Source organism: Scyliorhinus canicula, chromosome 3 (genome assembly GCF_902713615.1).
Source record: "Scyliorhinus canicula chromosome 3, sScyCan1.1, whole genome shotgun sequence".
Classification (NCBI taxonomy): Eukaryota; Metazoa; Chordata; class Chondrichthyes; order Carcharhiniformes; family Scyliorhinidae; genus Scyliorhinus; species Scyliorhinus canicula.
This window is the reverse complement of record NC_052148.1, coordinates 194,283,497-194,310,306: the sequence shown is the minus strand read 5'-3', so window position 1 is coordinate 194,310,306 and position 26,810 is coordinate 194,283,497. Positions and strand designations below refer to the sequence as shown.

The window sequence follows — 26,810 nt, the reverse complement described above, 5'->3', positions numbered from 1 at the left end:
AATATGGAGTCATATGTCTTGCAGGTGTCCGGGGTGCAAGGCCAAATCTGTCTATTTTTTCCCCCGTTTGTCACCTGGAAACCGGAGACAATAAGCTCCAATTTCTTCCACCTCGTGTTTATGTGTTATATTTTGATGCTATACAAACACTTTACAAGCTGCTTAACATGCTAATTTAGCCTCACTCATACTATGGTAGTTGTACAAACTAGGGGTACCATCAAGCTCTCTGACATCGGCTCTTTATGATCTCCTTTCCTGGAGATTTTTGTAATTGGTAAATACTTTGAATTGCTGCTTGCCACAGTCAACACATTTGACTCTCCCATTTGTTTAGCAGTCTTTTTTTCTGCAAAGGAAAACAGTGGCAGTCATTGCATACAAATCCTTTGAATAATGAAAAGGTACATCTCAAGAATAGGCTCTCATACCATGCATAATGCAATAGTTTGAGCAACACTCATAGTTGAACTAGCAAGATCTGATCAGTTAATAAAATTTTAACCAAACTGCTTACACTAACCAACATATTTTTATCCCGATATGATATCTTACAATACTTCCCAACTATCTGATTATATGTCATTTATGTTGCGACTCTAGCATCATTCTAACCATAAAAGCAATAATTGTCCATCCAGTTAATAGTTGTTGAGAATGGTGAAAAATGAGGCACATTTTATCTTTGTTTTTATCAGTCTGCAGAAAGAAATAAAGATACAACTATCAGTAATATCTGAACTTGGTTCACTCATGTTTAAAGTATCAATCGAGATCTTAAAAGCATTAAATTAAATGATTTCCTTTTCCCATTCGAGAAGTTGTTCCTGATCCACTAAAATAAATCATGTACAGAATATGTAACGCTGCTTAATTCTTCAAGATCGGGTTAGCAGCGCTGTTCTAACTATTTGTATAGCATGCCTGCAAAGGATTCTAAGTTAAAAAGGTATGCAGAGAGAATGATTTAATCTATCACAACTCAGAGCAATTGAGTTTAACACTGGACTTCACTCAAAGGCAGCAATATAGCTAGCTGATCAAATAGTGCTAGCAGGGACAGACTATTTTGAGGTCAGCATCTATTATCATTGTTAACAATGATAGTTATGCTCTTGGCATTTGTAAAAACAAATGGAAAGGTGTTACACAATAAAGGAAAAAACAAGTAAAGACAGGAAGAAAGAACAGCTTTTGACACCAACATTTGCTGCAAAAGCTGCAGGAAAAAACTGATGTGAACAAAATGAGAGAGGGCACTGCAAGAAACATGGCACATTCATCTTACAGAAAAGAGAAATAGTGAAAAGCTCTTGTTCCAAAGACAGAAAATACTGCGATAGATGTTGACTGGAATTCTCCATCCACTCACGCCAACAGGATTCTCTGGTCCCGTTGGAGTGAATCGAGTTTTGGCTGAGCATCAAATTCTCTGTTCTCACTGGCAAGGGTGGGGGTGAGTGGGGGGACTCGGATTCCAGAGTCTAAGTGCTCCTGTCAGCGGAGAATCAGGACCAGTCTCCGTTTGCGCTAGGAGCAGCACACAGGACTGAGTCACAGTCCTTGGCCTTGCATATTTATGCATGGTGGAAACTACATCAGAGTCTATTCAAATTCCGGTATCGGGCCGCCATTTTGAGTGGGCAGCCCGATCCCCGCATTCAGCAGCAAGCCCCCCACCTCACACATTGCAAATTTTGAACCCTTGCTGACAAGAAAGGCAACTCCAACTCCTCATCAAGGAGGGAAATCAAGGCCACCCCCCACGTACACCACACACACATGAGGGTGGTGCCCCCCACCTGACCCCCCCCCCCAGTGTCCCGCCTCAACCACACCCTCAGCCATCCCATCAGCATCGCCTTCAGCAACCCCATCAGCCACCCTTTCAGCCAGGGCCCCCTTAGCCACCCGCTTCAGTCCCCACCTCCGGCATTGCGAATGGCGCACGCCTCGAGCACCATGGCACCTGCTGCCAGGCAGTAACACCCATGCCTGGCATACTGGATGCTGAGGTGGGTTAAGGGGATCAGTCCATGGTTTCACTTCCTCTTTTCTAACAGAAGAAAGCACTTAGCTGCCTTGATGTGGTCAGGAGCTGTCAATCATAACAAGAGTGTTTATAAACATTGTGGTTGGCATCAAAGTAGAGTGCCTGAGATCCATTCAAGTGTGAAGAGAAAGATAATAAACAACCCTCCTAATCAGCTGTGTCCGAACCATTAAGCTGCCAATCACAGGAGAACCTGATGTAGAGATGCCGGCGTTGGACTGTGGTGGGCACAGTAAGAAGTCTTACAACACCAGGTTAAAGTGTTTGGAATCACTAGCTTCCTTCCTCAGGTGAGTGGAATCACAGGAGAAGGTATTGCTCTGCAAAATTGAGTGAATGTTTCGCATTTCAAAGAGTGGCAGGGGATTTGAGCCTTTCCCAGTGTTGTGGGGCGGGATTCTCCCATACCCGGCGGGGTAGGGGGTCCCGACGGGATGGAGTGGCGTGAACCACTCTGGCGCCGGCTCGCCCCTAAGGTGCGGAATCCTCCGGCGTGGAAGGCCTTTGGCGCCATGCCAGCCAAGCCGAAGGGACTCTGCCGGCGGCACGAGTCCGCTCATGCGCGGGAGCGTCAGCAGCTGCTGACATCATTCCCACGCATGCGCAGGGTGGGGTTTCACCTACGCGTTGGCCATCGCGGAGGCTGACACTACGTGTCGGGCGTAGGAAAAGATTGTCCCCATGGCACAGGCCCGCCTGCAGATCGGTGGGCCCCGATCGCGGGCCAGGCCACCGTGGGAGCACCCCCCAGGGCCAGATCGCCCCACGCCCCCCCAGGACCCCGGAGCCTGCCCACAACGCCTGGTCCCGCTGGTAAGGGACCTCGTCTAATTTACGCCGGCGGGACTGGCAAAGAACCAACGGGACTTCGGCCCATCACGGGCTGGAGAATCGCCGGGGGGGGGGGGGCGCTGCGAGCGGCCACCGACCGGCGCAGCACGATTCCCGCCCCCGCCGAGAATTCTCCGGCCCAGCGGGGGGGGGGGGGGGGGGGGGGGGGGGGGGTCAGAGAATCCCGCCCGTGGGCTTCTGAGGAAGCCTCTGACATTTGTAAAAGCTGGAGATTTAAAGGCATTTGTCTGAGGGAGCAGATGTGAGGAAAAGGAAAGTGTTCCTGCATTGACTCTTTACTGAACTGCCAGGACTGCTCATCAGCTATCAGGCAGAGCAGTTCAGGGTGAGGAGGTCACTTCAGAGTTTAGAAAGTCAGACCAAGAGGATGCTATTGGGCAGGAGGCTGCCTGAGATCACCATTTCGCATTTTCCCGTTGGCACGGGGTGATTAGCCTGCTTCGGCCAGCGGCAGATGAGCAGTGAATAGGAACGGATCTGACGCCTGGTGCCAATCCAGTTTTTCTGCCGCCACTCCATTCCCTTCCCCCCACCCCCCCAATAGGGATTCCTAATCGCAGCAGCGGAGAATGGTGAATTCCAGGGCCATTATTGTGTATTGCAAGATGTCCCTTTTCTCATGAATGCCCAGAGGGGAAATAATTATTTCAACAGATTATTTGCCCATGGCCTTTGCTTATTGAGCTGCTGGTGACAGAAAATCTGGACATGTGCAATTGACAGTTAAGGATAATATGTTGAATACAAGAAGTATTTGTATGTAATAAATCTCCTGTTTCTATGAATTGATACTGATAGTCTAATGTTAACTTTTATTACCCCAGTGTTCTGGTATTCAACAAAAATGTGTTTAGTAAGTTTTACAGCATTCGTCTTTGTGCAGTATATTATGCTATGTGACAGATATTGATGGTGTAATGTTGGCTAAGTTGATACTGATATTCTTTTTTTAAAATAATTTTTATTAAGATTTTCAAAAACATATCAAAAACATAAAATAACAGCAAGAAAACCGTAGTAACAACAACAAAAAGAAAAAACACAATAACCCCCAAAACCAAACCCGCCCCTCACCCCAGTAACTACAAAAAGAAGAAATAGATAAAACCCGGCATATTCAATAAACACATATACACATTTCTCCCTTCCCCCGCAACAAACCCCCCCCCCTCCTCCCTCCCTCCCCCCCCTCCTTCCCTCCCTCCCCCCCCCCCCCCGGTTGCTGCTGCTGCCGGCCTACACTCCTACCGTTCTGCCAGAAAGTCCAGGAAAGGCTGCCACCGCCTAAAGAACCCCTGTACTGATCCCCTCAGGGCAAATTTCACCTTCTCCAATTTGATGACCCCCGCCATATCATTGATCCAGGCCTCCACGCTTGGGGGTCTCGCATCCTCCCATTGAAGCAAAATCCTCCGCCGGGCTACTAGGGACGCAAAGGCCAGAACACCGGCCTCTTTCGCCTCTTGCACTCCCGGCTCCACTGCAACCCCACAAATTGCGAGTCCCCAGCCTGGCTTGACCCTGTATCCTACCAGCCTCGACACCGTCCTTGCTACCCCCTTCCAGAACTCCCCCAGCGCTGGGCATGCCCAAAACATATGGCCGTGGTTCGCTGGGCTCCCCGAGCACCTAGCACACCTGTCTTCGCCCCCGAAAAACCTACTCATCCTCGTCCCAGCTCCCACCTCCCCCCTGTGCCGTCTCCATTGCCCCCAAATTTTGAGGGTAGCCGCCACCACCGGGCCCATGGTATACCTCGTTGGATGGAGCGGCAGCGGCGCCATTACCAGCGCCTCCAGGCTCGTGTCCACGCAGGACGCCATCTCCATCCTCTTTCATGCTGCCCCTGCCCCGTCCATTACCCACTTACGCACCATCACTGCATTGGCAGCCCAATAGTACCCACAGAGGTTGGGCAACGCCAGCCCCCACCTATCCCTGCCCCACTCCAAAAACACCCTTCTCACCCTCGGAGTCCCATGCGCCCATACAAATCCCGTAATACTCCTATTGACCCTCCTAAAAAAGGCCTTCGGGATAAGGATGGGGAGGCACTGGAACAGGAACAAAAACCTCGGGAGCACCGTCATCTTGACTGACTGCACCCTGCCCGCCAGTGACAGCGGCAACATGTCCCATCTCTTAAACTCCTCCTCCATTTGTTCCACCAGCCTAGTGAAGTTAAGTTTGTGAAGGCCCCCCCCCCCAGCGCCTAGCCACCTGGACTCCCAGGTACTGAAAGCTCCTCCTGTCCTTTTCAGTGGGAGCCTACCAATCCCCTCCTCTTGATCCCCCGGGTGCACAACGAACAGCTCACTCTTACCCAGGTCGAGCTTGTACCCAGAAAAGCCCCCAAATTCCCTAAGGATCTTCATCACCTCCGGCATTCCCCCCACTGGGTCCGCCACAATATAGAAACAAGTCATCTGCGTATAATGACACTCGGTGCTCCTCCCCACCCCGCACCAGACCCCTCCAATTCCTCGACTCCCTCAACGCCATGGCCAGGGGCTCAATTGCCAACGCAAAGAGCAAAGGGGACACCCCTGCCTCGTCCCCCGGTACAACCAAAAGTACTCCGATCTCCTCCTATTCGTGGCTATGCTCTCCATCGGGGCCTCATATAACAGCCTCACCCAACTGACAAACCCCTCCCCGAACCCAAACCTTTCCAGCACCTCCCACAAGTACCCCCACTCAACCCTATCAAAGGCCTTCTCCGCGTCTAATGCTACCACTATCGCCGCCTCTCCTTCTACCGCCGACATCATGATGACATTCAGAAGCCTACGTATATTGGTGTTCAGCTGCCTTCCCTTCACAAACCCCATCTGGTCCTCATGAATGACCCCCGGCACACAGTCCTCTATCCTTGTGGCCAAGATCTTCGCCAACAGCTTGGCATCCACATTTAACAACGAGATCGGCCTATATGATCCACACTGCAGGGGGTCCTTGTCCCGTTTAAGGATCAAGGAAATCAGCGCCCGTGACATAGTCGGGGCAAAGCCCCCCCCCCCCCTCCCTTGCCTCGTTAAAGGTCCTAACCAACAGGGGGGCCCAGCAGGTCTGCATACATATTGTAAAATTTGACCGGAAACCCATCCGGCCCAGGCTCCTTCCCCGACTGCATGCTACCTATCCCTTTGGCCAGCTCCTCCAGCTCAATCGGCGCCCCCAGCCCCTCCACCTGTCCCTCCTCCACCTTCGGAAATCTCAGCCTGTCCAAAAAGCGCCCCATTCCCCCTGTCTCCACCGGGGGCTTGGCCCGGTACAGTTCCCCATAAAAGTCCCTGAAGACCCCATTAATGTCCAGCCCCCTTCGCACCACATTGCCTCCCCTATCCGTCACTCCACCAATCTCCCTGACCGCGTCACGCTTACGAAGCTGATGCGCCAGCATCCTACACGCCTTCTCCCCATATTCGTACACGATACTGATATTCTGACTGACTCTTGATTGCGTTTTATTGAGCGTCAGCTGCAGATAATTTGGCCTCTTGCTTTTATTGTTTTCATTCATTACAGCTGCAGCACAAAGTGAGCTATTGACAAATCTTATTTCCAGGGGTTGGAATACTGTATATTACCTACACCATTAAAATTGATGTAAATAGTTCCCTCATTAGCCTATTGAGTAAAAATACCATACAGAATCGAATCTGTATTAAACATACAAACCAGAAAATATCAAGTTTGACCTAATATCTTTGCTAAGGTATTCAAGGCTGAGATAGATTTTTGATTGACAAGAGGGTCAAAGGTTACATGGGCCAGGCAGGAAAATAGAGTTAAGACCACACCAGATCTGCCATGATCGTATTGAAAAGAGGAGCTGGTTCAAGGGGCCGAATGGTCTATTCCATGTCCTTTTTCTTCTGTTTTAGACAGAGGCAACAATTGGATCACTAAAAGCAAAGAAGGGAAAAGTAAGATAGGATGGTTTGCAACACAAATACAAATTGTTTATATCTGGTCGTCAAATGAGGATAGGATTGTGTTTTGCCTTGAATCCTTTCATAGTCAAATAGACTCCCAACACTCACTGCTTAGGTTTACACATAAGAACATAAGAACTAGGAGCAGGAGTAGGCCATCTGGCCCCTCGAGCCTGCTCCACCATTCAATGAGATCATGGCTGATCTTTTGTGGACTCAGCTCCACTTTCCGGCCCGAACACCATAACCCTTAATCCCTTTATTCTTCAAAAAACTATCTATCTTTACCTTAAAAACATTTAATGAAGGAGCCTCAACTGTTTCACTGGGCAAGGAATTCCATAGATTCACAACCCATGAAGAATGATCACTTGGAAGATGTACATATGTATTTTTGCCAGCTGTGAAACTGTACCAACAATGAAAGGTAATTTCAACTTTGTGCGATAACCTGGTGGAGTATACCACATGGCCTTTATGGAGCATACAGTTTTCCCACTATTGATTTCAATGGCATGAAAATAAGGCAGGCTTTACAATGGGTGGGTGATCTGCTCGACCAGATTACCACACAGGCAGCAAAGTTGAAGATTACCCCCATGACCCAGCATCATCAGGAAGAGAGACAAGAACATTTGGAGAAATAACGTTTTTCTATAAAGTACATTTAAACTTTCCAAATGGATTATGAAAGATCTTCTGGATTATTGAGCCAATTTGAAGAGGATTTCCCTAAACAAAATATTAATTCCAAAGGGTGATTTTAAATTCCTTGAGGATTTTATCAATATATTGCAGTGCTAGTTATAGTTGCTGTATGTTGCTGGTCAAGCATCAGTAGAAATTAGAAGCTCTACCTCTATCTTTTCAACCTTAAAGGCGAAATTGCATTCAATTCTGTATGGGGCATTCATTGATGTTCTCAATTATCAAATTGAACAGTTATACTAGGAGGGGAAATCAAGGTCACCACCCCACATACACCACGCACACATGAGGGTGATGCCCGCCCACTCGCCCCCCCCCCCCCCCCCAGTGTCCCGCCTCAACCACACCCTCAGCCCTCCCACCTGCATTGCCTTCAGCCACCCCATCAGCCACCCTTTCAGCCCCGTCCCCTTCAGCCATCCCTTCAGTCCCCACCTCCGGCATTTCGAATGGTGCACGGCCCTAGCACCATGGCACCTGCTTCCAGGCAGTAACACCCATGCTTGGTATGGTGGATGCCGAGGCGGGTCAAGGGGTCAGTCCATGGTTTCACTTCCACTTTTCTAACAGAAGAAAGCACTTAGCTGCCTTGATGTGGTCAGGAGCTGTCAATCATAGCAAGAGTGTTTATAAACATTGTGGTTGGCATCGAAGTAGAGTGCCTGAGATCCATTCAAATGTGAAGAGAAAGATAATACACAATCCCACTAAGCAGCTGTGTCTGAACCATTAAGCTGTCAATCACAGGAGAACCTGATGTGGAGATGCCGGCGTTGGACTGGGGTTACAACACCAGGTTAAAGTCCAACAGATTTGTTTGGAATCACTAGCTTTTGGAGCGCAGCTCCTTCCTCAGGTGTGTGGAATCACAGGAGAAGGTATTGCTCTGCAAAATTGAGTGAATGTTTCGCATTTCAAAGGGTGTCAGGGGATTTGAAGCCTTTCACAGATTTGAATTCTCGAGAACCATGGGCGGGATTCTCCCCTACCTGGCGGGGTGGGCGGACCCGGTGCCAAGTAGTGACGTGAACCACTCCGGCGTCGGGCCACCTGGAAGGTGCGGAATCCTCTGCACCTTCAGGGGCTAGGCCGGCGGCGGCATGGTTGGCGCCACGTCAACCGGCGCGGAAGGGGCTTGGCACCACGCCAACCGCACCGAAGGGCCTCCGCTGGCTGGTGCTGTTGGCACATGCATGGGAGCGCCAGCATGTTCTGGCGTCATCCCAGCGCAAGCGCAGGGGGGTTCATCTCCGTACTGGCCATGGTGGAGGTCCACAGCAGCCGGTGCGGAGGGAAATAGTGCCCCCACGGCACAGGCGCGCCGGCAGATCTATGGGCCCCGATTGCGGCCAAGCCACCGTGGGAGCACCCCCCCCCCGGTGCCACACCCCGGAGGCCGCCCGCAGAGCCAGGTCCCGCCGATAAGTACCAGGTCTAATTTACGTCGGTGGGAGCGGCCTAAAACGGGCGGCTGCTCGGCCCATCGCGGGCCGTAGAATCACTGGGGGGGTGGGGGGGGGGGGGGGGGGGGGGGTGCTGCCAGCAGCCGCCGACCGGCATGGCGCCTTTCCCGCCCCCGGTGCCGGAGAATTCGGCAGCCGGCGGGGGCGGGATTCACGCCGCCCCCCGGCAATGCTCCGGCCCGGCGGGGTGGGTCGGAGAATCCCGCCCCAGGTCCTGGTAGTCCGTATAAAATAATGTCATATAATGCCTGTATTGGACATTTAACTTAACTCCAGTCCTGTTTTGGAAAACTGGTTTTTGTATTACTATCTAAAAGATTTGTCACCAACATCCCTTAGCATCCCCCCCCCCCCCCCCGCCCCCCACACCACCACCACCACCACCCACCCCACACACGCACACCCTGCATCCTGCCGCTGAGAAAATTGCCATGGATGAGATGATGCCAGAAAACTGGCACAACGGTGGGTGGTAAAAAATTGCATGTCTTCCCCCCTCTGTGCTCATCCTCATTAGGGCCTAAAATTCCAGCCCCATGAGTACAAAATAGTTGGAAAGTGGGGAATCATGATGACTTTGAAGATAATGTTAAAAGCCTTTATGCCGATGGAAGCATTGCACTAACCATTCGTCAAGCATGCTTTCAGTGGATAACATTGGCACATAATGATGTTATAGTAGGAGATTGATCTCACTAACACATTAAATTCTCAGTGAGGAAGTATTGGAACTTTGGCCCAGAACTTCTGATCCCCAGATGGTTGTATCTTGGAGATACCCCTCAAAAGGGGCTGGTTTAGCTCACTTGGCTAAATCGCTGGCTTTTAAAGCAGACCAAGCAGGCCAGCAGCACGGTTTGATTCCCGTACCAGCCTCCCCGGACAGGCGCCGGAATGTGGCGACTAGGGGCTTTTCACAGTAACTTCATTGAAGTCTACTCGTGACAATAAGCGATTTTCATTTCAAATGCATTGCAGACCCCTCGGAAGTTGCCCAGGAAGTTTGAACTTCCAACAGACAATTCACATGTGTCTGGAATCTTTTAAACTCTAATTTACAGTTGGAGACTTTTAATTTAATAATTGTCATTGTAACAAGTAGGCTTACATTGCAATGAAGTTAGCGTGAAAAGCCCCTAGTCGCCACATTCCGGCATCTGTTCGGGTACACAGAGGGAGAATTCACAATGTCCAAATTACCTAACAGCACGTCTTTCGGGACTTTCGGGACTAGTGGGAGGAAACCGGAGCACCCGGAGGAAACCCACGCAGACCCGGAGAGAACATGCAGACTCTGCACAGATAGTGACCCAGCCAGGAATCGATTCTGACTCACTGAGCAGAATAGTTATCCAGGAAAGGTCAGAAAGATTAAAACAAGTTCTTACTCCTGGGTAACTATTCTCTTAAACCCCCAACTCCCCACTGCACCGTCCAACACCCCCCACCCCCCTCCCAACACAGATCATCCCCCCCCCCCCCCCCGACTCACCCCCACTCCCTCACCCATCTGCCATCTTGGATGGCATAGTGGTTAACAGTGCTGCCTCACAGAAGCAGGGACTCGGGTTCAAATCCGGCCTTGGGTCTCACCCAAGTGGAGTTTGCACATTCTTTCCGTTTCTCCATGGGTTTCCTCTGGATAACTATTCTACGGATGGGTGAGGGAGTGGGGTGAGTCGTGGGATGATTGGTTGGTGGTGTTGGACGGTGCAATGGGGAGTTGGGAGTTTAGTAGAATAGTTACCTAGGAGTAAGAACTTGTTTTCCTCTGGATCTTCCAGTTTCCTCCCACAGTCAAAAGATGTGAAGGTTAGGTGGATTGGCTATGCAAAATTGCCTCTTAGTGTCCAAAGATGTGCAAGTTAGGTGGGGTTATGGGAATAGGGAGGGGGTGGGCCGAGGTAAGGTGTTCTTTCAGAGACTTGGTACAAACTTGTTGGGCTGAATGACCTCCTTCTGCAATGCTGAGATTCTATGATACTCTATCCCCTCACCCACCCATCTGTGTCACGACCCACTCACCAGCTACTGTATCCTCACCTTACCCCACCCCCTACCCACTGTCAGCCTACCCCCTCACCCACCCATATTCTACTCTATCCCCTCACCCACTCACCACCCTACACCTTCACCCACCTTCCACCCCATCCCCTCACCCACCCATTTGCCACAGTAACCCCTCAACCATCCACCTTCTATCCAATCCCCTCATACACCCATTTGCCTCTCTATCCCCCCAGCCACCCACCTGCCAATGTCACACACCCACCTTCTGCCCTACCCCCTCATCCATCTGCCACCCTACCGTTTTTCCCACCCATCTGCCACTGGCACCCACCAACCTTCTACCCTACCTCCTCATCCACCTGCCACCCTACTGTTTCATCCACCCACCATACAAATTAAGATTTATTGTCATGTGTACTGAGGTATCGTGAAAAGTATTGTTTTGCGTACAGTCCAGTCAGATAGTAACCTGAATGGGAGGGGTCTTTGATTATGCTGCCCGCTTTCCCAAGGCAGCGGGAGATATCGACAGAGTCAATGGATGGGAGGCGGGTTCATGTGATGGACTGGGTTATGGTCGCTACTCTCTGTAGTTTCTTATGGTCTTGGGCCAAGCAGTTGCCATACCAAACTGTGATGCAGCCAGATAGGATACTTTCTATAGTCCATCTGTAAAAATTGGTAAGAGTCAATGTGGATATGCCCAATTTCCTTAGTTTCCCTGAGGCAGAATAGGCACTGTTGTGCTTTCTTGGTCGGAGTGTCAACGTGGGTGGACCAGAACAGATCGCTGGCGCACCTCGGAATTTGAAGCTGTCAACCACTTTCACCATGGCACCATTGTTGCAGACAGAGGTGTGTACGACATTTCACTTCCTGAAGTCAATGACCAGCTCCTTAGTTTTGCTGACAATAAGGGAAATATTGTTTTCATTGCACCATGCCACTAGGTTCTCTACTTCTCTTCTGTGCTCGCTGTTGTTCGAGATCCGACCCATTATGGTCGTGTCATCAGCAAACTTTTTGATGAAATTAAATTAAATGAAATGAAATGAAAATCGCTTATTGTCACGAGTAGACTTCAATGAAGTTACTGTGAAAAGCCCCTAGTCGCCGCATTCCGGCGCCTGTCCGGGGAGGCTGGTATGGAAATTGAACCGTGCTGCTGGCCTGCCTTGGTCTACTTTAAAAGCCAGCGATTTAGCCCAGTGAGCTAAACCAGCCCCGATGGAGTTGGAGTCAAAATTTGCCACACAGTTGTGTGTGCATAGGAAGTATAGTAAGGGGCTAAGTACGCAGCCTTGCGGGGCCCCGTGTTGAAGATTATCGTGGAGGAGGTGTGTTAAATCTTTACTGATTGTCGTCTATGGGTCAGGAAGTCCAGGATCTATTTACCTTTTGCCTGTAGCTTCTCAAAGTGGCTTTGGGACCATAAAACTCTACATAGCAGAATAAGGCAGCTCGTGCCATAGAAAGGGGGTGTGCCTGATCTTTCCCCGACGATCCTGCAATTATGAAGGAAGAACTCTCAGAACAGGCATTGCTGAAGAGGCCCAGTTTGCAAGTCCAGGGGCTGAAATGCAGAGGTCTGGTGCAAGATAAGAAAATAGGAGTGGAGTGTCAATCCGACAATTATTACCACTTTTTGTACGATTCAGACTCACAATTGTGGCGACATTTTTAAAGAGAACTTCCTAATTTGACATTTTTATATTAATGTTCAGCGTACTGCTATGACATTAAGAATAATTTGCATGCAGTCCTTTAAAAAATGGATGTGTGCTTTCTGGTGTTCTGTCATATTTTCAAGTTTTTTGCACTTAGAAAGATTGTGTTGAGCTGCAGGTCCTAAGTACATTGATGAATGGGAATATAGCTTATCTCACTTATTAGCCACTTTCTCCCGTGGGAAATGTGAGATTGGATTTCTCCACGCAATGCCTCAGGCAGAGTACAGTAGAAACCAAATAAATACTGCCTGAGGCCCTAAAGGGGGAAGTTGAATAGAATGTGGAATAATCTTTTCTTTATAAATCTCATTTGTTATATTTAACTCTAATGCTTTAGTTAAAATATTATTTGCATATATGTGCGGGTAAATATTATTGACAGGTCTAAATCATCAATAGAGAAATTGGTTATCCCTTTCAATGCCATGCTTTTTTGTCTTTGTGCTGATATATATAAGATATCAGTTGTGGTTGTGTCTAAAATGAATCAATGGTCTTGATATTACAGACAGGGGCTGGAAGGATGTATGGCAGTGGATGGCAAACCTAGCAGGACTACTCTACCCATCTTAAAGTAATGGCGTAATTTAAATGAATCTTTACAGAGACCTCCCGACAATGAATCCAAGTAACTGCCTGACCAGTGAGAGTGTGAGCATCCCGTGGCAGGATCTGTGTGAACGCTCCTGGAAAGTCAGTGGAGGATGGAAGACCCTGGCAGGGATTGGTGATGGGGTGTGAGAGGGGGTTTTGCAGCTAGCCACCAGCAGTAGGGATGAGGATGGGGCACAGGATTTATCAAAGATGGCAGGTATAGGTCGCCTGCTGCATGGGAAGATAAGTCTTCTTTGTGAGGCCCTCATAAGTTTTGTCAAATCGTAGCATAGCTGGAGCACAGATGGAGGTCATTCAACTTGTTGGACTGAATGTTGTACTCTGTGCACAGAGCGCTGGCTGAGACGACAAAGCCTGCGTGCAGTTCTCCAGCTGCATAGCTGGGTATTATCTCCAGATATTCTGGCACTCTGCAGAGAAAATCTGGATGCATGTTTTTTCCCGTCATGCTGAAATGAAATGAAAATCGCTTATTGTCACGAGTAGGCTTCAATGAAGTTACTGTGAAAAGCCCCTAGTCGCCACATTCTGGCGCCTGTCCGGGGAGGCTGGTACGGTACTGGCGGGTACTCATGCTGGCGGGGGTGGGGCGTGATGGGACCTCATAGAGATCAGAGTACTCTTTTCAAAGAACACCCCCTTCACTGATACTCCTAAAAGCACCAGGAAACCCCATTCCCAGAAACACAAGGGCAATTTTCCACACCCCCCCGCCCCATCCCCATAAACAACCTTCCCACACACACATAAGGGGAACCCACCCCAGAACGGAGTTCTCCATAGAGCAGTGCCAAGTTGGCACTGCTGGATTGGCACTAGGGTGCCAGGGAGCAGTGCCAGAGTACTGCCCAGGCATGGCCCTCTTCCCCTGGGGCTATGCTTACCTTTGCGCCCTGACATGTTCCACTTAACTGCTTCATGTGTTACAAAAGCAGTTGTAAACCTCACCGATGTGACATCATTCGGCAAGAGGGGAATTCTTAATGTGGGGCGAACATATGGCAGGGAAGCCCCTTAAGTAGATGGAAATTTATTTAAATGGATTTAAATGAGGCCCCCGTCTTTTCTGGGAGGGAACCTCGTTATGTCCCCTGAGAGGGGTGGGCAAAATCAGAGAATGTGAGCTCGCCACTGAGATACTTATTTCACGGCAGAGGCAGCAGGGAGGGTTGGCGTTGCCGAACTTGCTTCATTATTATTGGGTGACGAATGTGGACAAGGGGCGGTGATGGTGAGAAGGAGACGGGTAGGATGTGTTAGGATGGAGGAGGAATCTTGTGAGGGGTCTAGTTTGAGGGCTATGGTGACGGCAGCATTGCCAATGGCTCCGAGTAGGTATTCAGGGAGCCCGGTGGTGCAGTCCATGGTGAAGATATGGGGCTGGATTCTCCGTTTCAGGAGCTACATCCCCATGCCGTTGTGACATCCGGTCTTTTACACCTGAAAAACTGCCATCTAAAGGCCACAAATTCAGAGCCTTTGTGGCCTTTTGCAGGGGGCTAACAGGCAGCTGTCGTGGAGCTCGCAGCTCCAGCTGCTGATACGGCCCCCCGCACCTCCAGGTCAGAGGCCATGCCCTCGATCAGCCGCTTGCCCAATCCGGACCGCCTGCACGAAAAAACCCCGGTCCCGAATGAGCCCCCCACCCTCCGATAGACCCTCCCCTGGCTGTGCGGCCCCGGACTGAGTCCGCAGTCGCCACGCGAGTAGCACAGACGGTGGGACCATGATCTACACCGTTGGGAATTCGCCCAGTCAGGGGCGGAGAATAGCGGGTCGGGCCTCCGGCAATGGCCTTAGGAGATGGATAATCGCTGCGTACGCAGCTTTTCGGGGGGCAGAGAATCAATGAACCGGCGGCGGTCCCAATTTCATGTGGGAAACTGGATTCTCCGTTCCATCGCTGAATGAGATTTCGGCGTCGGGGTGTGGAGAATCCAGCCCATGGAATCAGTTGAGGAGGCATGTTAAGGTGGAAGGGATGTCGGTGCTAATTCCATTGTGCGAGAATCATGGGTTTGAGCCAGGGGGGATGGACAGTGCTTATAAGAGGTGGAGGGAAGTGGGGCCGGTCAAGGTGAGTGACCTGTATTTGGAGGAAGGGTTCGCCAGTCTGGGGGATCTAAGGTAGAGCTGCCAAGGGGAGTGAGTTCAGGTATCTGCAGGTCAGGGACTTTGCGCGAAAAGTCTGGTGGAGGTTCCCTCGGTTTCAGAGAAGCCAGAGCTCATGGAGAGAAGGAAGGCCGATGTCGCGAGTATAAGTTGTTGATAAATTAAAATACAGCATTAACATGCTAAAGACTTTGGTTCTATTGCTATTATTGTTGTTTTTACATAAAATACCAGTTGATTCTGTCAATGAAATTGCTTGTGAGCCATCCAAAGACTGTGATGGTTGTATTTGGAACTGATAATCTGATGCATTCAATGACGTTTCGAGCCACATTTATACCTATCTGCAGGGCATGATTTCAGTTCCTGAAGTGGGTCCATAAAATAGTAGTAGTAGTTATGAATGAAGTAATGGCCACCGAAATACCCACTGTAGCTTCCGCTGGTGGTACACATTGGTGCCAACGATATCGGCAGAAAAAGGGATGAGGTCCAGCAAGCAGAATTTAAGGAGCTAGGAAGTAGATTAAAAAAACAGGACCCAGAAGTTAGTAATCTTTGGATTATTTCCGGTTCCACATGCTAGTGTGTACAGAAATAGGAGGTTAGTCCAGATGAGTGCATGGCTGGAGAAATAGTGCAGGAGGGAGGGCTTTAGATATCTGGGACCAGTTTTGGGGACGGTGGAACCTGTATAAGGTGGACAGTTTACACCTGAACCAAAATGGGATCAGTGTCCTTGCAGCTAGTGCTGTTGGGGAGGGTTTAAACTAACTTGGCAGGGGGCTGAGATCCTGAAAGAAGGTTCAGCAAGGAAAGATGCACAGTCAAACTAGAAGACATCAAGTGAGTCAGGAATGCATAGAATTTCTCGACCCGTTAAGTCACAAGGGAGTTTGGGAAGATTGGATGGTATTTAGTTTAATGCAAGGAGTCTGACGAACAAGGCAGATGAGTTGAGGGCACAAATTGAAACATGGAAGTAAGATGCCATTGCTGTCACTGGGGACATGGTTGAGAGAGGAGCAAGATTGGCAGCTCAATATTCCAGGATATAGGATCGTCAGGGAAGGAGGTAAAAGGGTGTTGCAATTTTGATCAAGGGATCAATTATAGCAGTAAGGAGGGACGACATCTTTGAAGGCTCTTCAAATAAAGTCATATGGATCGAACTAAAAAATCAAAAAGGAGCAATCACATTGCTGGGAGTGTTCTATAGGCCCTCTAACATTCCGAGAAGAATAGAACAGCAGGTATGTGGGCAAATTGCAGAGAAGTGTAAAAGTAATAGGGAAGTGATAGTGGGGGATTTCAACTTCTCCAACATTAATTGGAGTAATCATACTCTGAAATGTTTGGAGGGAGCGGAATTCTTAAAATGCATTCAGGAGAAATTTTTAAACCAGTACGGAAAAGGTCCTATAAAAGAGGTCCTGGACTTAATTTTAGTTAACAAAGTCAGGCAGGTGGTTGAAATATCAGTGGGGAAGCAATTTGCAGACAGTGATCATAACCATTAGATTCAAGATTGTTATGGGAAACGGCAAGGATGGGCCTGAAATCCAAGTTCTAAACTGGGGGAAGGCTAATTTTAATAAGATCAGATATAAATTGGCCAGAGTGGACTGGAAACAGCCACTTTTAGGTTAACCTGTGATGGAACAGTGAGACTCATTCAAGAAGGAAATAGGGAGAGTGCAGGGCCAACATGTTCCAATCAAGAAAAAGGTTGGGACTAACAAATCCAGTGAACCCTGGATATCGAGGGATATACAGCATTGGATAAGGAGAAAAAGGGAGACTTGTGGCACATATCGAGGGCTCAAAACAGCAAAAAGCCCTAGAGGCGCAGAGAAAATGCAAGAGGAAACCCAAAAAGGAAATTAGAAAAAATAAAGGAGACGTGAAGGGATGCTGGCAGGCAAAATAAAGGAAAATCCTAAATTATTTTACAAGTACGTGAGGGATAAAAGGATAACTAGAGGAGTAGGTCCCATTCAGGACCACAGTGGAAATTTGTGTGTGGAGCTGGAGGACATAGGTAGGGTTCTAAATGGGGCTGGTTTAGCTCACAAAGCTAAATCGCTGGCTTTTAAAGCAGACCAAGCAGGCCAGCAGCACGGTTCGATTCCCGTACCAGCCTCCCCGGACAGGCGCCGGAATGTGGCGACTAGGGGCTTTTCACAGTAACTTCATTGAAGCCTACTCGTGACAATAAGCGATTTTCATTTCATTTCATTTTCATTTCAAATGAATACTTTGTGTCAGTGTTCACTAGCGAGAGGGACAGTGTGGGTATAATAATCAGGGAGAAGGGCTGTAATAAAATTAAAGAAATTAACATAGACAGAGAGGAGGTTCTGAATGATCTGTTCTGCTTAAAAGTAGACAAGCTTCCAGGGCCAGATGAAATGTATCCCAGGATGTTGAGTGAGGCAAGGGAGGAAATAGCAGGGGTGCTGGCAGTAATTTTCAATCCCTCTCTGGCCACAGGAGGGGCTGGAGGACTGGAGGGTAGCCAATGTGGTACCATTATTCAAGAAGGGAGGAAAGGATAAACCAGGAAACTACAGGCCAGTCAGTCTAACCTCACTGGTGGAGAAATTATTTGAAGCAATTCTGCGAGACAGAATGAATCTGCATTTGAAGAGCCGGGGATTAATCAAGAACAGGCAGCCTGGTTTTGTTAAGGGGAGGTCATAACTGACCAACCTGATTGAATTTTTCGAAGAGGTGACCAGGTGTGCAGATGAGGGCAATACATTTGACATACTCTATTGAGACTTCAGCAAGGCTTTTGATAAGGTCCCACATGAGAGACGGATAGCAAAGGTAAGAGCCCATGGGATCAAGGAAATTTGGCAAATTGGATGCAGAATTGGCTGAGTGGCAGGAAGCAGAGGGTGAGGGTCAAGGTGTGTTTTTCTGACTGGAAGCCTATGTCCAGTGGGGTCCCACAGGGATCAGTGCTGGGCCCTTGCTGCTTGTGCTTCGTACAGATGATTTAGACATGAATGCAGGAGGGTTGATCAGCAAGTTTGTGGATGATACAATAATTGGTGGGGTGATAAATAGTGAGGAGGATAGCCTTAGATTACAGGGGGATTTAGATGGACTGGTCAGATGGGCTGATCAGTGGCAAATGGAATTCAACCGGGATAAGTGTGAGGTGATGCACTTGGGCAGGATAAACAAGACAAGGGAATACACAATAATCGGCAAGATATTGGGAAGCACTGAGGATCAGAGGAACCTTGGTGTGCATGTTCACCAGTCCCTTAAGGTAGTAGATCACAGAGAAACACTCTTACTTCCCCGGCCCCCATAAGCAGTGCTAGGAAGGCACTTATCTCTTCCGTGTGGCCGCCTGGCTTCCCTTTCGGTCCAGATTTCCTGAGGCCTGGGAAACCCAGCTGGCAAGAATTGCTGGTTTTGAAGAGACATAATCTGAGCCATGCTGCATCATTTTTCTATTTAAATGGCCAACTCACCTCCTGAATATGACTGGCTGCCCACACCCCGCCCTGCCTCTGTTGAAACTGAAAGTGGGCAGGATGAGGCAGGCTGGGATTCGGTTTCAGGTTTTCCTTCTATTCTTGTATTCCACCCAACCCAAGCCGATCTGCTTTCAAAGGTTGAAGTTGCCTCTTATGTGTATAATGTTAGAATCTTTGTTTGTGTTCAAGCACCGTGAAGCGCTTCTGAACTATATTGATTTTCTCAACAGATGTTGCAACAGTCAAGCAAATTTTCAAAGAACCAATTGAGGACGTGGAGATAAACAGTGATGAAAATCAGCCCTAAATAAAGGAAAACCTGCAAAAACTATAAAACAAATTCATGTTCTTCTCAGTAGCAACACTCTTTTTCAGACAATTCATAAGGAATCAGTTAAAGTATCATTAGGAGAACCGAAACAACTATAAGGATTCTTTAATTTTACCAGCAATTGTATTCATGGTAATGAATGTGCTCAAATGTTGTCTTATATTCCAAAGTTTTTACCAAGTGAAATCATGATTGATAGACCCAAATATTTCTGTTTTAAGCCTGTGTATGTATTTGTTTTCAATTAATATCTTATGGTGTTCTAATTTGCACAGATTATTGTTGAAGATATACTTTTATCAATGCAGCAATCTTAAATGTTTTCCATGTATGAATCATAAATTAAATATCATGTATCATTGTCAACAAATTGCTCCAGAATAATTTTGAGACGAGAACCTTCAAATTGATTACACAACCAAAAGTAATGAGTTGCACGAATAAGTTTAGGAACCGGTTCCTCCTTGGATATTTTTCAACCACAGTTATCTGTATTTCTAACCAATTGCAATATGTTGTGTGTGGCTCTCTCTTGCCATATGCTGTTAAAATATCTGTTTTCAAATCAGTTTAGAATTTGAACTACTCTGGTGTTGTTAGTGAAAATAATGTGTACTGTTAATCAGCTGATGCCTCAGTCAATAAGTATAGATCTGAAAAAGAGTTTTCATGCTTTCAATAGAAATAAATTAAGAACTCCATAAAAATAGCTCTGCTTTGAATTGGTGCTGTAGAGCTTGAGCCTTCTTGTCCTGAAAACAAACGTGAATATATTGCCAGATACACCATTGTTGTTCTGACCTCTACATTCTTAACATAATCCATTCAGCTGGCATGAGTTTGTGGCCTCCTCCTGGGAAGATGGTGGCCCTCTTGTCTTCCACTGCATCCAGCATCCAGGTTGGATCTCTTTCCTAGAAAGCAGAGGGCAGGTCTCTTTGGAGCCATATTCCTGGCTGGAATGAGTGTGTGGCATGGAACAATTAAAAGCAGCTCTAGCTTGTCAGGCTCTCCAGTGCTTATTCCGGCCCCAGCGAACCAGACACCAGTGACAATGGGAATTGCTCTCAATTCATGTGTGCAGAGTGCTGGCCAATTTGCAAGTCCTGACTCACTTACCAAGTAGCACCACCAATGAAAATATGAATTGTACACTGTTCGTTCTTGGTGGGAACACTTACCCCTGAATTCTCCATCAGCGGGATTCTCTGTTCCGCCGGCAACGCACCCTGCCAGTGGGTTTCCCAGTGACATGGGGTGGCTACAATGGCTCACATTTGCCAGCGGTGGGAACTGAGAATTCCGCTGCCGGCGACAACACGCCGTCGATGAACACGTTCTGGGGAGGCGGTGAATTCACCCCTTAGTCTCCCAAACAGAGAATCCTGGCTACTGTATAATTTTAAGTGGGTTTAATTTAATGTTTCAATGGAAGGAAGGGTAAAACCTATAGTTAGATCCAACTGTGTTTAGAGAGGGCTACAGCTGGAAGAAAAATTAAACTCAGTGGTTGCTTGGCAACTATGGGCCTTGTAAGTTAGAGAAGCTATTAGTTTTTAGTTTTAGCTGGATACATTGCAGTTAAAGGAGGACACCTGGGAGTGAACGTCTCTCAACTCTGCCAGAAGAAAGACTGGACAGGGTGGCTGCTGCAGAGAGGCATGCTTCCCGAAGAACCAGTTACAGTCCAGATAACCAGGGAATTGGGACGGAAATAATGTCCAAAGATGACTGAAGGAAAGAGAACAGAGACCAAGGTATTGTTCAGGAGAATTCAAGGAAGAGTAAATAAATTGTTATGAGTTAAAGGGACAATTGCAGTAACCAGATTTAAAGTGAGGTAAATTAAACGTTTTATACCATCTTAGTACAGTCTTGGAATCGAGAGTTAAAGCAATTCTGAACATAGTCAAGACAAAAAAAGTCTGAAGGAGGAGCTGTAAAACCTGGATATTGGATTTGTTGTTAAAAGTGCAGCAAAAGCTTTGTTTAAAAGAACTATTAACTTCAGAATGCAAACCTTTAATGGAAAGTATTCTTGTGAAAGAGAATTTGAAAGCGTGTTTTTGGGGTGGAAGTTTTCTCCTAATAATCATCTGGAGGGATTCTGAGAAATCCATAGACTCTAACTTGGGTTCAGAACAAAGTGCGTGTGACCACAATTGTCTTGTGTGCTTAAAGGGACGTTGTGTTACTGAGACCATTGTAGCTTAAAATATACTTTGTAATCATGCTAATCTTTGTTAAGATAAGGGGGAGTAAAGGAGTATTGTATTATTATCCAACTTTTGTCCTGATAAATGTTTTTTTCTTTATTAAAACAAATTAGTTGTCCTGTGACTCTGTTCTTCCACATCTTCTAAAAAAAAAGTAAAAGTTACTATGGTAGCATGCCCCTTTAAGGGGGGGCGAGGTCTCAGAGGGTCATGTGACACTGCAAAGCCAATCAGGCCGGAGTGCGTGAATCCTGGGGCTGAGCGCGGGTTTTACTGTTAGGAGTTTGGAGTCGGGGAGCATGGTCGCCTTTATCTCACTCTCTGTAAATAGTTTTTTGCTTTAATATTTTTTAAAATAAATTTAGAGTATCCAATTTTTTTTTTCCAATTAAGGGGCAATTTAGAGTGGCCAATCCACCTAACCTGCACATCTTGGGGGTTGTGGGGGTGAAACCCAGGCAGTCATGGAGAGAATGTGCAAACTCCACACGGACAGTGACCCAGGGCCGTGATTGAACCTGGAACCTCGGCACCATGAGTCAGCAGTGCTAACCACTGCGCAACCGTGCCGCCAGTTATTTGCTTTAATAAACCATATATTCATTAATCTACTTGGTGTTCGCCAGTCTTTCAAGATACTACATTTGCCGACGATGATCAATCAGATTTCCTTCCTACTGCTACAGAAATCAGGAGAGCAGACCTCATGTGGAATCCTTTCCTTTGAAGCAATCTCATTGAGATGTCTGTGAGTGACAAAATGCCCTTTTTTGGGAAACCTGAGCCATTCGATCCTAACACAGAGCAGTGTGTTGTATGTTGAAAGCCTGAGCTATTTCTTAAAGGCCAATGAAATTGGAAGGAAAGCGAAGCAGCGGGTAATCCTATTAATAACCTGCGGGACCCTGACCTATACCTGAGTGGGAGACTGACTTCTCCAGATGTCCCAACTCCAAAACATTTGAGGAGCTTGTGGGATTAGTCAAGGGACATTATCACCCAAAGCTCTCAGTGATAATGCTAGGATACAAATTTAATTCGATGACAAGAGATGGCACACCTCAGACAAACAGATGAGCATTGCAGGTTCAGGACTACACTCAACACCAGATTAGGAGACAGGCTAGTCTGTGGTGTTAATGACACAGCCATACAAAATAAATTGGTAGCAGAGGCAGAGACTACCTTAAAGAAGGCATTAGATCTCACCCAGGCCTTGGAAGTGCTGAAAGGGGGGGAACAATGGAAATTCAAAGCTTGCAAGCAGCCGATGCCCACCAACTTTGGTGGGAAGCTGCTGGCAGTCGTGATGCCAGGGATGAAGGCACAAGAAATAATGAGCAAAGAGGCTCGGAGAAAAGTGATTGCGGAGGTATCGGGAGTTTGGCCCACAGACCAAGAGTTGTGAAGAATGCAACCGGAATTGGGGAGATCATCCCCAGGAGAGATGAAAATTCAGGGAAGCTACATGCAGTAGGAGGACGCACATTAAGAGAAAGTGCAAGGCTAGGCAGAGCTTACAAGGGGCCAACAAAAAAAACTCCAACTCCAGTACACAGTGTTGAGAATAACCCTGAAAACAGATCTACAGTTTAAACAACGTTAAGGTGGGCAAGACAGCCCGATTATATGTTAATGGTAAACGATCAGCCCACTTAGAATGGAGGTCGACATCGGTGCCTCCACTACAGTTGTAGGTGAGCAAATGTATCATTATTTACAAGGTGGGGCTCACCCCTGAAGTTATGAAGCACGATAACCAGGCTAATCAGGTGTACTGGAGAAGCTTTAAGAATCCTGAGAACAACCACAATGCCCGTGAACCAATGGCACCAGTCAGCTCAACTGCCTCTAATAGTGGTGGGGGGCCAAGGGCCAAGTCTGATGGGCTGCGATTGGCTGTGCCAAATTATATTAAATTGGCGCGAAATCTTCAAAATTAGATAAGGAGACTTTCGCAACATCTTAAAAAAAATACCAGGGGCAGGATTCTCTGATCCTGAGGCCAAGTGTTGACGCCATTGTAAACGCCGTCGTAAACAGGCCCCTAGGAGCTGCGATCCTGCACCACACAGGGGGGCCAGCACGACACTGGAGCTGCTCCAGCTGCTGATACGGGCGTCAGAATGGGCACCGCAGGTCCGCGCATGCGCTACGGCCGGTGCAAATTCGGGCATGCGCGCTACGGCCAGTGCAAATTCGGGCATGCGCGCTACGGCCAGCACAAATTCACGCATGCTCGCTAGTTGCCTTCTTCATGCTGGCAATGACGCAACATGGCGGAGAGCCACAGGGACCCGGCACGGAGGAACATAGGCCCCCATGAGGAGAAGCCCGCTCTCTAATCAGTAGGCCCTGATTGCGGGCCAGGCCACCATGGAGACCCCCCCCCTCCCCCCCCCCCTCCCCCCCCCACCCGGGGTCGGATCCCCCCTACCCCCCACCAGGCAGTCCCCCACAACATGAACTTCGAGGTCCCGCCGGGTAGAACCACAGGTGAACTCAGTCCATCACGCGCGGAGAATCGCCGCGGGGGTGGGGCCGCGTAGAGCGGCCCCCGACCTGCACCGTGCCGACTACGCCGGTGCCGACTCTCTCAGTGACCGGGGTGTCGTTGCATGAATCGTGCCCCCCCACCCCCAGCGATTCTCTGACCCAACCCGGGGTTGGAGAATCCCCATCCCCCCCCCTCCCCAGGTTTTCCATGATGAGCTGGGAAAATACAGGGCCTGAAAGCAAAGAATCATGTGGATCCTGGGGCCATACACAAGTTTACAGAGCCCGACCTGCTCCTATGCCTTACATGAGAAAATTAGTACTGGACTCAAGCGGTTAGAAGAATTAGGCATCATCAAGTTTCCAGAGTGGGTGGTCTCCAGTGTGCCAGTAATTAAGTCAGATGGAACCATCAGGATATATGGGGACGACAAATTAACAGTGAATCAGCAGCAAAATTGGACTGATGCCCTGTACCAAGAATTGAAGATTTAAACTTTAAATTAGCAGGAGGTTTAACTCACACTAAGCTTGGTATGAGCCATTCATACCAGCAACTAGAATTAGACAAGGCTCCTAGAGAATTTGTTACTATAAATACCAACAAAGACCGGTGCCAGTATATCCGGCTGCCCCTCAGAGTCTCGTCAACGTGTGCAATTTTCCAGCGCACAATGGAAAGCCTATTACAGGACCTATCCAAGGCGCTTGTCTATCTAGACAATGTACTGCTAACACAAGCCTCTGAAGAGGAGCACCTAACAAATCTCAAAGAAAATTTTGAAAGATTTGTGAAGTCTGAGTAGGGCTGAAAAGAGAAAACTGTATGCTCCAAGCTCATGAACTGTTGTACTTCGGATTTAGGGTAGACGCCCAAGGGCTGCACCTATGGAGGAGAAGATCAAAGCGATTAAGGAAGCACCATCCCCTAAAAATAAATCAGAATTGAAGTTCTCTTTTGGCATGCTGAACTATTGCAGCAGATTTATTCCTAACCTTTCCACAATGTTGGCACCACTACAAACACTACTCAAGAAGCACCAGAAATATGGCTTTGGAGAGAGCATCAGAAAGAAGCCTATGAACAGGTCAAACTAGCTTTGCAGTTATCGAGTCTCTTGGTTCATTTTGACCCCTGAAAAGAGATCATTCTTACCTGTGATGTGGCGCCTTATGCAATCGGAGTGGCTTTATTACACAAGATTGAAGATGGTGCAGAAAGGCCTGTGGCCTATGCTCAAGGACTTTGACTGATGCTGAACAAGCTTATTTGCAAATAAAAAAAGAGGGACTAGCCCTTAACTTTGTAGTGAAAAAGTTCCATCAATACAACTATGGATGATATTTCATGCCGACCACACACTCCTATTGAGCTTATGTAGGAAAGATGAGGCAAGTGCCCCCAAAGTTTCAGCTAGGGTCCAATGCTGGGCACTATTGTTAGCAGCCTATGCGGCTGGGCACAGACATTTCAAGTACGGACACTTTAAGCAACCTTTCCCTATCCAAAAGTGTACCACCTCGCCAGTACCAACGGAAATCGTTTTTGCTTTCAACTCTCTCGATATGTTGCCAGTGTCGCCAAGACAGGTCAAGTTTTGGACCCAAAAAGATCCCATATTATCTCAAGTCAAGCATATGGTCCTCCAAGGCTTGCATCATGATAACAGGTCTGAGCAGCTGCAATCCTTTCAGGTAAGAAAAGTCGAATTAAGATGTGAAGATGGCATATTATTATGGGGACCAAGGATGGCCGTTCCCACACCCACTGGACAGCTGTTATTACTAGAGCTACACCGTGCCCATCCTGGGATGACAAAGATGAAAATGCTCACATGCTGTGTGGTGGCCCAGAATAGATAGCGACATAGAGAATCTGGTAAAACAATGTGGCCAGTGTCAAATGCAGCCAAACCTGCTGTCTGTGACCTTAATGCAGCTTTGGGAGTGGTCAATCATGGATGTGACGACACGTCGGTTTTTCAGGCCCATTCATGGGCTTCAAGTTGTTGCTCATTGTAGATGCTCATTCCAAGTGGTTCGACAGATGCGAAATGGAGACTATGACCTCATCAGCAACGGCAGGAAAATTTAGACAGACCTTCGCCACCCGCGGTTTGCCAGAGGTGCTGGTCTCAGTTAATGGGACTGCTTTTACAATGAAGAGTTCAAAAATTTCATGAGAACCAACGGCATTCAATATATTCAATCCGCTCCCCGCCACCTTACTTCAAATGGACTGACTGAGGTATCTATCCAAACATTCAATCCCGCCATGAAGAAACACAGTCACCAACCTCTCTGCAAACCAGACTGGGTTGTTTCCTACTCACTGGTGGAACAACACTTCATGTCACCGCAGGTTTTACACCCACCAAGTTGCTAACATTAAAACACGGGTGAATCTGATATTTCAGAATTTTAGCGGGGAGGGTGGCGGTAAAACAGAACGCACGGAAGAAACATCACAACTCAAGAAAACCTGAGATACATGTGAGGTGGACGACTTGGTATCCCTAAAGAATTTTGGTGCTGGTCCAAATTGAATCCCTGGAACTGCTGTGGCCAGAAAAAGACCAGTGTTGTTTGAGATAGACGTCCAAAAAAAAGGGGTTAAGGAACACCTGGATCATTTGAGAAGGAAAGAATTGCCCATTGAACCAGTGCAGCAGCCCACCCCCAGTGTGCCTGCCAATGATATCATTACGGATGAAAGTAATGCAGCAGCAAGCTACCCCGTGGAAGAGCCTAGTAATGTTCCAGGAGAAACTGGGGAAGTTATCGGCATG

At 47.9% G+C, this 26,810-nt stretch overlaps 1 protein-coding gene across 4 annotated transcripts in view; it reads left to right on the top strand.

The window, feature by feature from the left end:
- Nucleotides 1-19,528, top strand: part of ttc29 (tetratricopeptide repeat domain 29) — a 666,158-nt gene extending 646,630 nt beyond the window's left edge. For all 4 annotated transcript variants that reach the window (XM_038791952.1, XM_038791953.1, XM_038791951.1 and 1 more), the window contains one exon: nucleotides 19,209-19,528. In XM_038791952.1, the coding sequence (XP_038647880.1) occupies nucleotides 19,209-19,285 (77 nt within the window). In that variant the 3' untranslated portion in view covers nucleotides 19,286-19,528. The remainder of the gene's footprint in view (nucleotides 1-19,208) is intronic.
- Nucleotides 19,529-26,810: the final 7,282 nt, after the last annotated feature.